This window comes from Cervus elaphus, chromosome 3 (assembly GCF_910594005.1).
Source record: "Cervus elaphus chromosome 3, mCerEla1.1, whole genome shotgun sequence".
Taxonomy (NCBI): domain Eukaryota; kingdom Metazoa; phylum Chordata; class Mammalia; order Artiodactyla; family Cervidae; genus Cervus; species Cervus elaphus.
Genome location: NC_057817.1, coordinates 7562957 through 7577673, shown reverse-complemented (window position 1 = coordinate 7577673; position 14717 = coordinate 7562957). Strand labels below are relative to the sequence as shown.

The 14717-nt window shown below is 35.0% G+C and overlaps 1 protein-coding gene across 1 annotated transcript in view; it reads right to left on the bottom strand.

Moving 5' to 3' along the window:
* Positions 1-14717, bottom strand: part of ZDHHC17 (zinc finger DHHC-type palmitoyltransferase 17) — a 97494-nt gene that overhangs the window by 36416 nt on the left and 46361 nt on the right. Inside the window, exons 4-7 of the mRNA XM_043879995.1 lie at positions 11106-11183; positions 10396-10540; positions 5275-5339; positions 4495-4657 (exon numbers count right to left, since the gene is read on the bottom strand). Coding sequence (XP_043735930.1) covers positions 4495-4657; positions 5275-5339; positions 10396-10540; positions 11106-11183 — 451 coding nt within the window. The remainder of the gene's footprint in view (positions 1-4494; positions 4658-5274; positions 5340-10395; positions 10541-11105; positions 11184-14717) is intronic.

The following is a 14717-nucleotide window of genomic DNA, read 5'->3' as shown; positions in this document are numbered from 1 at the left end:
TAGAGCTCATGGACCTACCCCTTAACCAAAATCCACTGGTGGGCCCCAGATTAAGACCCTCTAATTGAGGATATATGGTCATTCCTAATCCTTCTAAGGATAAAATTAGTCATTTTAAAGTTACCTATCATTTAATAATGTCTCCAAAATAAGTTATTATTTTGATAAAAGAATCATTTACTTATATATTATAAGAACTGAAACACTCAAATAACTAATTTACAAGGCTATAAAGACAGATTCCTAAGAAACTTATGCTTAATTTTATTTAGGAAATAGCTTTCACAAGGAATAGAGTTAATCAATAGTTAAATACTATAACATATACTTTTTCATATTCTTTGAAGAATGTAACTTCTATTAGCTATTAAAGCCATATCCAGATTTACAGGCTCCATCTTGGTAAAATTCATGTTTACCAACCAGACCTTCTTAAGACTTAAAATGAAAAAAGGAAAAATACACAGCTATAAATCAACTTAATCTGTCAAATTCCAGGACAAACAATCTAGGTTGGGTTTTTTTTAATTAACAAATTTTTCACATAGCTATGTGACATTCCACATAGCTAAAAGGCACCACCTCAAATTATATATGACTAAAACAGAACCAAGTCCTATTGCCCCCAAAAAGCTTATTTCCTTCCGTTTTCACAACTTCAACATATATCACAAGACACTCAGTTATTCAAAACAAAACTAAATCAGTAATGTTTTTTCTTTCATCTTTATTTTCATTCTACCTTTTCTTTTCTACTCTAAATTAACATTTCCAAAACCATTCATTTTTCTCCATCACTTCAATCTTAGGCAAAAGTAACATTGTCACTTGCCTGATTTATTATAAGAACCAAACTGATCTTAATACATCCCCTTTCATTTTCTCAATTCTTCAATATATTCTCCAAATAAAGTAATGTTTAAAATATATTTTAAACACAAAGATTACATAACAGTTCTACAGACATCTCCCCAGTCTGACTGAACACAGTCAGAGCACTTTCTCACGGCCTGGCACCTGTCTCTCGGGGGCTCTTGCTCGGTCAGCACTGTCGTGCCCACACCGCTAACACGACAAGCTTGCTCCTGGCCTTGGCCTCACACTTGCGGGTTCCTCCACATGAAAAGTGTTCTCTCATGTATCTAACTGGTCCCTGTCTCAGAGGCACGCACAAATCACTCTCACCTGATACAGCCCCCTTAGCCCTCATCACGACCGCATTTGCCTGTGTGTATGTGTTTGCTATTTATTTATTGTCTATTTCCTCAATACGGTGCAATTTTCTGAGAGAACAGGGACTTTGTCTATCTAAAGCATTGACTGCCCAGCATTAAACAAACATTTGCTGGATGAATGAACACGCTCCACTAGAAGGTGACCAGGCTTCAGCATATCAGGAATGCCAGATTCCAGTAGAAAAGGTACTTGATACTTATTTCACTCTTGTAATCACATTAAAATTACAGTTTTAAACAAAAATCTACTTTTTCACCAGTGCGGTTAAAAAGATTGTTTTTACTCTGAAAGTATAAATGCTCCCTGAGCAACTGAAGCAACTCCTTAGACTTTCTTTCCTTTAAAAACAGTGTCACTTCAAATAAGTCAGAAGAAAGACAAATACCTTATGCTACCACTTACATGTGGAATCTAAAAACAAAACATCAACAAAACGCAAGCTCACAGATACAGACTGCTGAGTGCCAGAGGCAGACAGTGTGGGAAGTTGGGGAGATTAGCGAAGGGAGTCAAAGGTATAAACTGCCAGTTCTAAAAAAAAAGAAATCACGAGGATATAATACATGACAACTATAGTTAACAATTGTTGTTATTTAGCTGCTAAATCAGGTCCAACTCGTTTGTAGCTGCATGGACTGCAGCTTGCCAGGCTCCTCTGTCCGTGGGATTTTCCAGGCAAGAATACTGGCGGGGTTACCATTTCCTCCTCCAGAGGGATCTTCCCAACCCAGGGATGGAAGTTGCATCTCCGGCATTGGCAGGCAGGTTCTTTACAACTGAGCCACCAGCAAGCCCACAGTTAACAATACTGTAGTGCATATTCAGAAGTCACTAAGAGTAAATATCTTGAGGGTTTGCATCATGTGCGCGCTAAGTCACTTTAGTTGTGTCCAACTCTTTGCAACCCTTTGGACTGTAGCCCACCAGGCTCCTCTGTCCATGGGATTCTCTAGGCAAGAATACTGGAGTGGGTTGCCATGCCCCCCTCCAAGGGATCTTCCTGACCCAGGGATCAAACCCATGTCTCTTAGGTCCACTGCACTGACAGGCAGGTTCTTTACTACTATGTCCATCTGGGAAGCCCAAATCTTGAGGGGTTTGCATCACAGGAAAAAAGAAATTTGTAACTGTGATGGTGATAGATGTTTACTGAACATGCTAGTCATTTTGCAAGGTGTGCAAATGTCAAATCATCATGTTGTACACCTGGGAGTTGTATGAAAGTGAAAGCATTAGTCACTCAGTCATGTCTGACTCTTTGTGACCCCATGGATGGTAGCCCACCAGTCTCCTGCATTGGCAGTCAGATTCTTAATCATTGAGCTGCCTGGGAAGCCAAAAGCTTATCAAAAGTTTATACAATGGTTAATTTGGAGTACAAGATGAAAAGACATTAAACTTACAAACCACATCTCAAATACATAGAAGTTCATGACTAAAGAGAAGTTATCTAAACTTTTATATGCTAAGAAAAGATAATTTTAAATGCTATGAAAATACTAACTACTAGTTTCAAATTATAAAACTGTGCCGTCACTTTGTCATAATTCTTTGGTACTACTGTAATTTCAACATATCTATACGATTCTTGGCAAAGTCTATGGGCATACACTATTTGCCACACTGAAACTGGTTCTATTAAAATATAACACTAAATACTGGAAATGTATTCCTGAGGCATGACTCACTTTAGGAATGGCTATTCAGTAGCTAAGAGAAGAAAAATAACACTCTAAAGCAATTCAGATCATAAAATATAAGGTCATCTAGTTAAATTTTTTCTCACAGGGATACTGATTAGGTTTAGTCAAACTCCTCCTTTCTTTTTCTTCAGGCCTTGGGATCAGCCTAATTTACTAATTACGATATTACGAACTTTTCAGAACTTCCTACTTTAAAATGTTTGGAAAAGCAAAAATTTCTATGATTTCGGAAGTGGCAGAGAGGTATGCCAGCACAGTCATGAAGACCAGCCTGGGGTGAAGCTCAAGACAAGAATCTTCATTCGGTCAACAAAACTAAAGAGTGTTCATCACATGTCAGACACGAGGGTAAGCTGACTGTACTCTTTCCATAAATTTACCAGCAGGTAACTAGACCATTCTGATCACTTTGGGTAGACAAAAAGACTTGAACTTGAAAAAAGGTAAAAGAAAATACATGTTCTTCTCAACTTCTTAGTGTTTCCAATAAGATATTTGATAGTAACTTTTAACTAAGTACTTTTAGTTAGAGACTCACTTCTAAAAATTGGTTGTAATTATAAATAAATTAGTCTAAGCTATTTTAGTAGTTTAATCTTCTCAGAGTAATCAAACAGAGAAAGAACTATTCACTGCTACATAAAAAGATGCCCTGATCCAGCAGGAGATAACCAACTTTTTGATTGCCATTTTAGATTATTATGCAACTCAAATTCCTTTCATATTTAAATAGCATATACTCCTTAGAAATTTAAGAGGCATGACTGAGAAAATACTATGGCTTACAGTAAAAATTAAACAACATTTGTTAATGAGTACAAAGTTATTTAAGAAGGCACATTATTATAAGATGTTTAAAATTTTCAAGTCATTTCACAGAAGAAGTCTGTTGCTAAAAGACAAGCTTTAAAACTGAGAATGGTTAACCAAAATTTAAGATTACCAATAGAATTTTCTTGCAGGTATTCATAAAAATGTCTATAAATTTCTAAGTGCTCAGAGTGTAAATGTTAACATTGTGTATACTTCTTGGGTACATTTTTCTTGGATTACTCCAGCATAGAGAGAAATTCTCCTATAAATATCATAAAGGTGATTATCAAATTTAAAGGTCTTGACCTTTATAAAAATAAGACAATTAATGACCAAGTCAAAAAATTACTGAAAGTTATTATGCATACTTGGGATAAAAATCTGTGATTCTCTGTAATGATATTATTTATTTATTTATTTAGGTTGCATGGTGCCGCATGTGGGATCTTAGTGCAATAATCTTAAAGAAACCATAAAACTATCTATTCAGTTATAAATAGATAAAAGACAGTAAGAATTTACTAATGAAAAGGTCACCAAAATCTGAAAAATACTTCAATACTAAAAGACAAAAATAAATAAATTAGTTTTTCAAAACAAATTCTTGCATGGAAACAAAGGGTTGAGAGTAAGTTAGTTACTTCCACCTCTGACAGTCTATTAAAAAACCTAAGTTTTATTAAAGAATTCCAACCTTGGTAATCACATTTCACAAAGCACAATCAATAAAGGCTATTTTTACCTTGATATTCTGGGCATCGACATTAGCTCCAGCTTCCAGAAGAAGACTAATGACTGTGGTATTCCCTGCTAGTACTGCCCAGTGCAGAGCAGTGTTTTTGTGATACTTGTCACCAAGGTTAACTGAAACATTGAATGTTAAAAGCAATCTAGTTGGATCCACACTGAAAAGGAAAAAAAACACAACAACAACAACAACCCTAATTTCAATTATAGAAATCATTACAGATACTAAACTGATTGTGGTTATATTCCATCGTGGAACACTTCTATTCTAACCTATTTTTGACAGCTTTAGAATGAGTAATGAGACAACATTTTTAATGTGAAGTATTAAGTATGTTCTACATCAAAGAATGTAAACTAGTTCCAAGAGAGCGCACAATTGGTCCTGATGTTTATATTCTACATCATGGAATTAATGTCATTAATATTTAAATACTTAAACAATTAAAATTTTAAATTTAAATCTAGACTGTTCCAAAAATGATTTAAGGCAACTTATTAATGTTAAACTTGCCAACACACAAGTCATATAAAAAATGAGTTATACTTTTAGTAAGAAGGTGCTTAAGACTACCTTAAGGATGCTACATTTACAAACATAAAAGTAAACATAAAGACTCAAAATATCCAAAAAGATAATCTGTGTTAAATACTATGTATTCATTGTAAGAATTTTAAATGTTAATAAGTGTAACATTGATTGCTTTTCCTCACCACCTGTTACATTTCATCATGCTGAAATGACCTGAGTAAGTGTTCTGTAATGGTTACATACCTGTGTGTCCTATAAGCTGCCCACATTAAAGGCGTCATCCCATTCTGATCCATCATATCTACATCCTGATAGAGTAAAAAGCCAGACAGTAAAAATTTCTAAGTCCCTACCAAATTTACTCAGAAAAACATAATTTACACATCACAAAAGAAACCAGAATGATAACACCACTCAATCAAGGTTGATTTATGAAACTTTTTCTTTCTTAATTTTAAAATAAAACTATTTGTTAAATATTTAAATTAATATGGATATAAGTATCTACATAAATATACTTATTTATAAATATATGTTTAATATTTAATTACCTTCTATTTATAGTTTTCTCTTTTAAGATGCTTCACTCAGCCTTTTAATGTCTTCATTTAAAGATCCTGACCTTCTCTTGATCTTTCACCCACAACGAATAGATTAAATAAATGATATATGTTTCTGAAAAACTTATTTATACTAATTCATGATATGAGGGAATAATAAAACCCTGTTTATTTCTAGCCATTTTAAAACAAAGAATAAATTCAATAAATTTTAAAAGAGTCAAATGTTCTGAATCTATTAAAATTTATTGAATTTGTTCTTTGTTTTAAAATGCTTTGCATCACTATGTCACTACACATAAATATTTTTAGAATTAACTAACTCTACAAAGTCTGTGGTGAAAAAGCAAAATAATAAAGCAATCCTCTGTCTTACTCCCTACCATTTTCATTTTTTTAAAACTCATTATTGTGCTTTTTACTCCCACATACTTAAAATGAAAAACCTGAATTGGTACTTATTGATTTTTCAGTTTCAGGCATTATCCTCAATATCCATGTCTCACATATTAACCTCAATACGAAAAACGGCACATTCTCTCTGTCTTCTCACTGCCCCGTCACAGACATGCACCTTTCCTATTCCTTCCTCTGAACAGATAATAATTCAGGTTCTATAAATATTTGATACTTACATTATTGTAAATATGTATGAATACTATTCCCAATAAAGTTATGTAGAAACCATGATTACTTTTCCTCTCCTACCCAGCTTTTTGCTTTCCTTGGTACTGTATTTTTTCTCCCTTATGCTTAGCTCTTTTTTTTTTTCTTTTTAGAAAATTAGAACTAAAACTACTACCTATTCAACCCAAACTCTTCTCAAGTTATCTAAATCTTCTTTCAAGACATGCTAATATATCAGGGATTCTGTTAGTTTCAGTTCCCTACAATTCTTTCTCTTGACCCACTCCAGCAATCAATTTGGATTGATTCTGCTATGTACCTGAGGTATCTGTCTCATTAACTAGAACAACACTTCTTTAAAGATCAAAATTGTTTTAAAGTCATCTTTGTATCTACTTTTCTGGGCATGGAGAATAATAAAAAGCCATCTGTTAAATGAAAAGACAAGTTTACCTATCTACTCTTCTAGACTTGGGAAAGGCATGGGCGTTAGAACAAGACAGACATGATTTTGAATTCCTAGCTCCATCACTTAACTGTAAAATTGGCAAAATTACTTTAATTCCCTGAACCTCAGCTTTCCCATCTACAAATGTGAATACAATAATGGCTTCGTAAGATCCCAGTGATGATTAAATGGAATGATGTGTGTAAGGCAACCTAATTCTATAGCCTGGAACATAACAGACATTCAATAAAAATTGTTTCCTCTTCATCCCATCCCCATCTCCCATTCCTGGACTACATCAAACCCACAGATGTTATCCAACTTATGTTATCTAATCTACCACCCAGCGGAGAGAGCACAGTTATAGTGAGTGCACTGTAAAACACTTCATAACTCTATGTACAGTTCTCTGTAAGTCACTCTTACTGATGCGAGTATGTCTCAAATGTCCAAATACATTGAGGTAAAGAGAAAAAAAGCCGAGAACCACTATCTTGACAAGAGGTAACATATATCCTTGGACATCACTAATTTCAGTCTGTCTCATGAAAACTATAGTTAGGTATCGTGCCTTACCACTACAAATCCATTTCTAAATTTATTCTATGTGTTGTTGGGAATATCTCATGTAACCTCACTCAATATTTACATTATACTTTTTCTTCTTTCCAATAAAAATCTTTTAAAAAAGCTGCTCTGAAGAAATGACAGACTTCCTGGCTTCTCACATGAGAGCTGAGTACTGTCACTTATTTTACTTCCTTCACTGCCCTGGTTTCAAGAAAGCTCAACTAAATTTGATGTCCAATTAAAACAAACATGTAAATTCTTATGTTTAAGTTTCTTCTTCCTTCTTAGTCATAAGTCTCTGCATTATTATTTTTTAAAAGTGACAGTATTAAAAATATTAATAAATAAAAAATGTAAAACTATGCCACACCTCTAGAGTACTAAAAGAAAAATGAAAATCAACCTTTTCTCTCTTTGGGTCAGGATTTAAAACTTGGTACTTCTTTTCCAAGTTCAGCCTGGACGTATGAGTATTCTCTATTAGGAAGAATTAACAAGCCCAGATCAAAAGGTTATGGGAATTCCATGATCAACAGGGCTCCATTACTTAGCATTTTCCCCTGAAAATCATTCAAAAGAATTGGTAGTGAGCACTGAATATATTTAACAGTATAACTGACATGAAACAACTGTGATGAATAGAATGACAAACTGAGTGGAAATGTTATTTGTTCTAAGAATGTAAATTTGGCACAATTAATAAAAAAGGGGGGTGGGGTGGGAAAAGGCTGAAAAGAAAGTATAATGAGTGTCTACCCTGCAATAGCTATGAGTCAAAGAATATTATTTAGAGCTGAAAAATCAAGTAACAGAAATGTAAGTTATATTTATCAGAAAAAAGTTAACACTAAGAAAAACAGTATTACTGACTAATGACAAAATAAGATGGAGAATAAATAGGAACTAGAAATACACTAATTTTATTACTGCTTATAATTGGGAACTAATCAGAACTAATCAAAATTGAGCAAACATCTGATTAAAGTGAGAGAAAAGGAGAGAGAACTGTGTGACTGAGAAAAGAATTACCAAGCAGAAGAAGAGCAGGCACAAAGGCCCTATGAAAAAACTTATCAAAGCTGCTGAGCGAACTGCAAGACAGGTGTGGTAAAAGCAGTGAGTGAGGCAGAGACGACAGAAGATGAGATGACAGGTTTCCAGGGCTAGACCACACGTAGTTCAGTAGGCCAGAGAAGGACTTTGGAACCCATTTAAAGTACAATGGAATGCACGTTAGAGGGGTTTTCTTTCTATGATATTTTAGCATGTACACTGACAAATTCTGGAAAAATACATAGTAAACATTAGAGGAAGAGATCTCAGTGGGGGTGAGGAGGTAAACAAAGAGGTGAGATTTCATTCTCTAAGCCATACTTTTCTGTTATGTTTGAATACAGTAAGTACTGTTACTTTTGTAAGCAGGAAAAAACAATTACTCATGAAAAAGAAAACTAATTATCTGTCAGACATTCATTAACATCATCATGTATTTACTGCACGAAAAGTACTATGACAAAAAAGTCTACCCTAGACTTTTACAGCCTCTACACTATGCGAGAGTTAAACTGACTGAAACATCCAAACTCAAAAACCAATAGGTTAGCAAAGAGAGCCAGAACTTTATTCCACTATTCCTACCCAGTGAAAAACTGGAAGAGAAAAGGTGAACAAGTATTGTAAACTTATATCTGTAATATAGAAGGCCAGTAAAGACAATGTCATGTGCAACAGCGCCATCTACTGCTTTTATCCCCAGTCTAGAAGGAACTGTAGGAGAACAAAGATGGTCCCTCCTGGTAGCTGGTCTCCAAAGACAGCCTCCAATAAACCACCTCTCCGGGTGTGCAAACCTTTGTGTTCCTACAATGAACATAGGTTGGCCCTGTTACTTGGTTTAATTGACAGAATGGAGCAGAAATGTTGCCATGCTGGTTCAAAACCTTTAAAAAAGTCCGACAGCTTCTGCTTTTGCTCTTTGGGGAGCTCTGAGCCACCATGCTTCCCTGCTAGAGAGAGCGCATGGAGGGGTGGTGTGGAGAAGGAGAAATTCTGGGACTGCATGGAGAAAAAGAGATAGGTATCCCAAGTGAGCCCAGCCTTTTGGCCATTCCTATCAAGATACAAGGTATGCAAGTGAGACATTCTCCAGCCCAGCGGAGCGCCTATATATGTCTCCCCTGCCATCATCACAGGAAGAACCACCTAGCCAAGCCCAGTCAACCCAGAGAACTGTGAAATATAACGGTGGGTACTGTTCTAAAACCATCAGATTTAGGGGGCAGTCTTTAACACAACGATAGATGATAAAGCTCCCCCTTTCAACAATGAACTTAACCAGCTTCCACCTCCTTTTCTTAGCAATAGCGTACAGCACACAGTCATCACTGACTGGCACTGCCAACAGCAAACACCTCCAAGGAGTCACAAAATGGCATTCAAGTCCTAAATCTAATGTTTCACATTAAAATAACAAATATATCTTAACAACACTGAATTAAAACCATTTATCTTACTTTTATGATGAGATCCTTAACTATAAAACTAATGTGTAAGTACAACTAGAAAAAACTCATGAAAGAAAAATTAAGTGATATAACTTTTAACAAAATACATTTGCTATTAGAAAATCATGGTACACATAAACTGATAATATTTAATGTGATTATAGTCACTACATATTCAGGAGTAATTAGGAAGAACCACTTATATCATGAGAATTCTTCTGACATGTAAGAAGCAGTATTTTAGACATCGGAAACAGAAAATGAGTGAAGAATGTATCCCCCTTGAGAGGGACTTAATATAGAAAATAACCAGTATTATGTTCAAAACAGTTTAAATGAATTCAGATAATATATTCAAAGGGTGTAATTAAGGGGGAAAAACAGACAACCTAAATTTTCTCCTTACTTTCTGAAATTCATGTCTATCACTACTGGAAATAAAAACCCAACTTAATGGGTCATTATCTGGGTCATAACTGGTTTTTGTACTTTTAGGTTAACTACAATAAACAGCTCATTTATTTACTCTCTTCACTCATCAGAAAGTACTATTTTAATATCACTAGACTGTTACACTTGTTAACACCAATGATATTAGGTATTCAAACCATGAAGAAAGTTTGATTAAAATCTACCCCACTGTGATTTTTTTTACCTGTCCTTTTGCTATGAGATAAGCAACAATTGAGGTATGTCCAAACTGAGCAGCCAAATGAATACAGCTACATCCTTCTCCATCAATTAATGAAGGGTCTGCACCGTATTTCATTAGTTGCACAACCATAGATAGATGGCCTTGTCTAAAACATAAAAGAATAAACACTTAAATATATAAAGTTATTTCAAACAAGAAACTCTGGAAAGATCTTTTAAAAACAAATAGGGTAATGGTAGAAAAGATTAGAAAAACCTTACTTTATAGATATATGTCAAGACACATTTAGGATTTTATGTTCTTAAGTCTTAACTGGTATAAAAGTCTTTGAAAATTTATACTCATAACTTCTTGAAACATGTATTAAATAGTTACTATATTCTATTAATCCTATTCCAGTATGACCTTAATTGTCCCATGAACTAGACGCTTCTTTCAGTGTAAACATATATAGACTGCAAAAGTATTCCAAAGTTGAACCCCAACTTATAATTAACTGGATTGATATCAGCATGGTTAACTCCTAAAGGACACTTTAGACAACAAACTTTGCTTTCAATGCAAGTAACCCTGGACAGCAATAAATGAGTTCATCACTGACATTAACTATCAGCATAACAAGTTCTCCCATGCATTTCAGCACATCATTCTTTTAAAAAGTCGATTATAGACTGCTAAAAGAGGAAAACAATCCAGAAGTAAATTTAAACCTTGTGGCCCAGTGCAATGGAGTTGAATTTAGGTCTCCTCCAAGTTGATCCACAATAGCACCTTTCGAAATATAGTATCTATAAAACAAAATTTTAAATAATTAAGACAATTTCCAAGTTCAACTTTAAGAAATTATATGAAAAACAAAGAAATAAATGTTCTTTATTTTAGATCTCATGCTAGTTTATGCCTCTGGCAATAAACAGTCTTTTGTGAGTTTTTAAAATACATTAGAATTTTATATGAAACATATCTGTCCTGTTTGTTCCACAAGTAAAAGGAAAACAATGTTTTTAATTACAGAAAAGAATAGCAAAGCCAAACAACCATCATATAAAGAAGAAAGCAGTCCAAGAGCCACAAGATTTGGTTCCTATAGTAGGATCAGGTAGAATTTTGGGAAGAGGAACAGTTGTAGAGTAGGCCAGACCTACTCCACATGGGTAGAAGCTGTTTTACCTTCCTCACAAGATTACTGTAGATTAAATCAAACAATGTATGTGAAGGAGTTTTCTAAGCTGTAAAGTGTAATACAGAGGTTCTTTATGATTCCTTATTTGTGATGCTTTTAAAGTTATGTTGCTTTAAAAAGAAAGAGCAACCTCATTGCTTACTAAATTAAATGTCATAACATCTTGACATCCTCTGAAATGAACAGGACCTAGCTGTTTATATAATGCTTGCTTTCAAACTGATTAATGCAATGAATCTTGAATACAAATGATTTCAAGGCATTTGATGGCAAATATTTGACATATGTATTTTACTGAGGTTCTTTAAACTGTCCTAAGCAATTACTGCTCTAGACCACTAGTGCATTCTCTCTTAATGCTCAGTTCTACACATTTAATACATTCATACTTATGAGCTTGATTCAGAAATTTTCTTCTATGTATGCCTAAGCTGGTGCTTTTAAGGCATTATGCAATGATGGGCCCAATTCCACTCTATCATATAGAACAGTTTGAAGTAACTTAAAGTATTTCCAGACTAACATATTTTCAGTCCAAAATAATTTTCAGTTCAGACAGTCTGAACACAAACATTCAAATACTCCTAAACTGCTTCTTGAGATACTCAGCAGACATCAATGTAGTAAGAAAAATGGTTTAGTTGAGCCCAAAGAGAAGTACAGCACTGCCAAAGAACTGCTTTGACAGGAAATATTTTCTTAAAAATTCCAACTAGAAAGAAATTTTTTAAAAGCAAGTTTATTGCCTTCTCTATAGTTAATATAGCTGTATCCCTGAGAGGTACTTTTACTCACATTTCAAATTCATGCTAGGACTATGGCAAAGAGTCATTTTCAAAGTTCTAAAGTACAACTTTGTTTTCACAAGGATAGGGGAACTTTTTTCCTGCATTCTAAAGAATAACTTCTTTTTCATTGTAAAGTTTTAGAAGAAAGACACCAGCTTTTTATAATCTGTTATTCTTTGCAGCTTGAATATTTTAGTTCAAAACTCCAAAATTCTGAAATCTTATAATTCTTACTTTTAAACCTAAGCCTCCTTGCAATACTATAAGAAGGTTATTATCAAAAAATATACTTGCAGGTACTAATGATCCCTAGGTTTGAGAAGAGAGTATCAGTGAACAAGAGATAGCAACACATCTCTGAAAGAGGAAAAGCAAAGAGCTAAAACCCAAATGTCTTCAGAAACAACAATGAGAAGCAAGCCAGAATATGTTTTAAAATCCTAGAAAGGTTAAGGGATTAAAGGTAAGAGTTACAACAAAAGGAAAAGGTAAGAATCTGGACTGTAAACAGAAACAGTGGTTCAAAGTCAATATAAGTTGCTAAAAATTGTTGTTTTCCAACTTATATTCTCACTGAAAATAATTATTTATTTAGCACCACCACAGGCATTTTGGGCTTTCCTGGTGGCTCAGACAGTAAAGAATCTGTCTGCAATGCAGAAGATCCAGATTTGATCCCTGGGTCAGGAAGATCTCCTGGAGGAGGAAATGGCAACCCACTCCAGAAGTCTTGTCTAGAGAATCCCATGGACAGAGAAGCCTGGCGAGCTACAGTCCATGGAGCTGCGAAGCTTGGGACATGACTGAGTGACTAACACACACGCACACAGGCATTTTAGTGACGTGGACTCAATCAAGCTGCCAACCAGACTACACTCGTTTTCTCTGTGCAATGTGTTCTTAAAATGTGACTGTTCAAATTTTTAATAATATGACGGTATTTCAGGTATGATACCCGAAAGTCTATTAAAATCAGACTGACTCTAGTGCCCTGACACTTCTCACGCTCCTGCTGATTTTAACACTCAGCCACTCAGTACTTGCCAAAAGGTGATTCAGTGCGTCTTTACCAGAGAAGTACTCAGGGAATTACACCACAGAAACACAGGAGCCACTGAAAATGTAGCCATGAGAGTTTACAAGCTGAAGGGACATTTGGGAGGTTCCTGTTGTGAACTCTATACGTTCCACAACTTCTAATCAGCTTTGTTACATCTCCTAAGTATGAATGGTCAAACACGATCAGATAATTGAAAAAAACTTCAAATATGGAAGGAGACCAAAATAAACAGAAGCTCCAAATCAATAACATACAGAGAAGAAAACCTTAAAAGAGAGACTAACACTGAGAAAGACTGAAGGCAGGAGGAGAAGGGGCCGACAGAGGATGAGATGGTTGAATGGCATCACTGACTCGATGGACATGAGTTTGAGCAAACTCCGGGAGCTGGTGAAGGACAGGGAAGCCTGGCGTGCTGCAGCCCACAGAGAGTTGGGGTCACAGAGAGCTGGACACGACTGAGTGACTGAGCAACAAATAATTAATATCCTCCAAAATATTATATCCTCCAAATATGACATAAGAATAAAACATTTTTTCAAAGTGGGGAGAGAGGTAGAGATCAACAAAGAATGCTTCAAATTGAAAGTGCAATAGATAAAATTAGAAATTCAAAAGAAGGATTAAAAGATAAACTAAAAAATCTCCCTGAAGTACAACAGCTATAAAAGGACCATATCAATGTACAATGATGTGAACTTTCACAAAGTGAAGGATAAAGAATAAAAACTTACATGTTTTTAAGAGAAGAAGAGTAAGCCACACACACAGAGTGTTCTCAGAATTTATAAGCTCCATGTTTTTTTTAACAAATCCCCATGCTCATTAGTTACACCTTGACTTGAAATCAAACTGAAATCAGAGACTATAAGCATTATTATCTGTTGTTAATGAAGAATCCTGAGATAACAGGAGACTGCTAAAGCCAAAAACCTGCACTAAACCTTTCTAGTTCATTCTATCTGGATAAAATATCAGGAACAGTTCAAAGACTTCCACTTGAAAACATGAGAAATATGAGAAATCCGAGTTAGGTGAAGGTCTATACTTACTTTAATCTTTATCATCATGAAAGTGACCCAACTACTTTGCTTGCAGTAAGTTTCTTTAACACGTCCTGATGGAACTTAAGACACTTCTCCATTGGTCTCTGGGGCTCCCCTATGTCTTGCTGAGCACATGAGAACACTGCAAGGTCCTAACCACTCTTCACATAAGACGTTTCTCAGAGCTGTGTGTGCATCAAGCAACCTTGAGGATGAGGTAATGTCTCCCTCTGGAACAAAAAGCA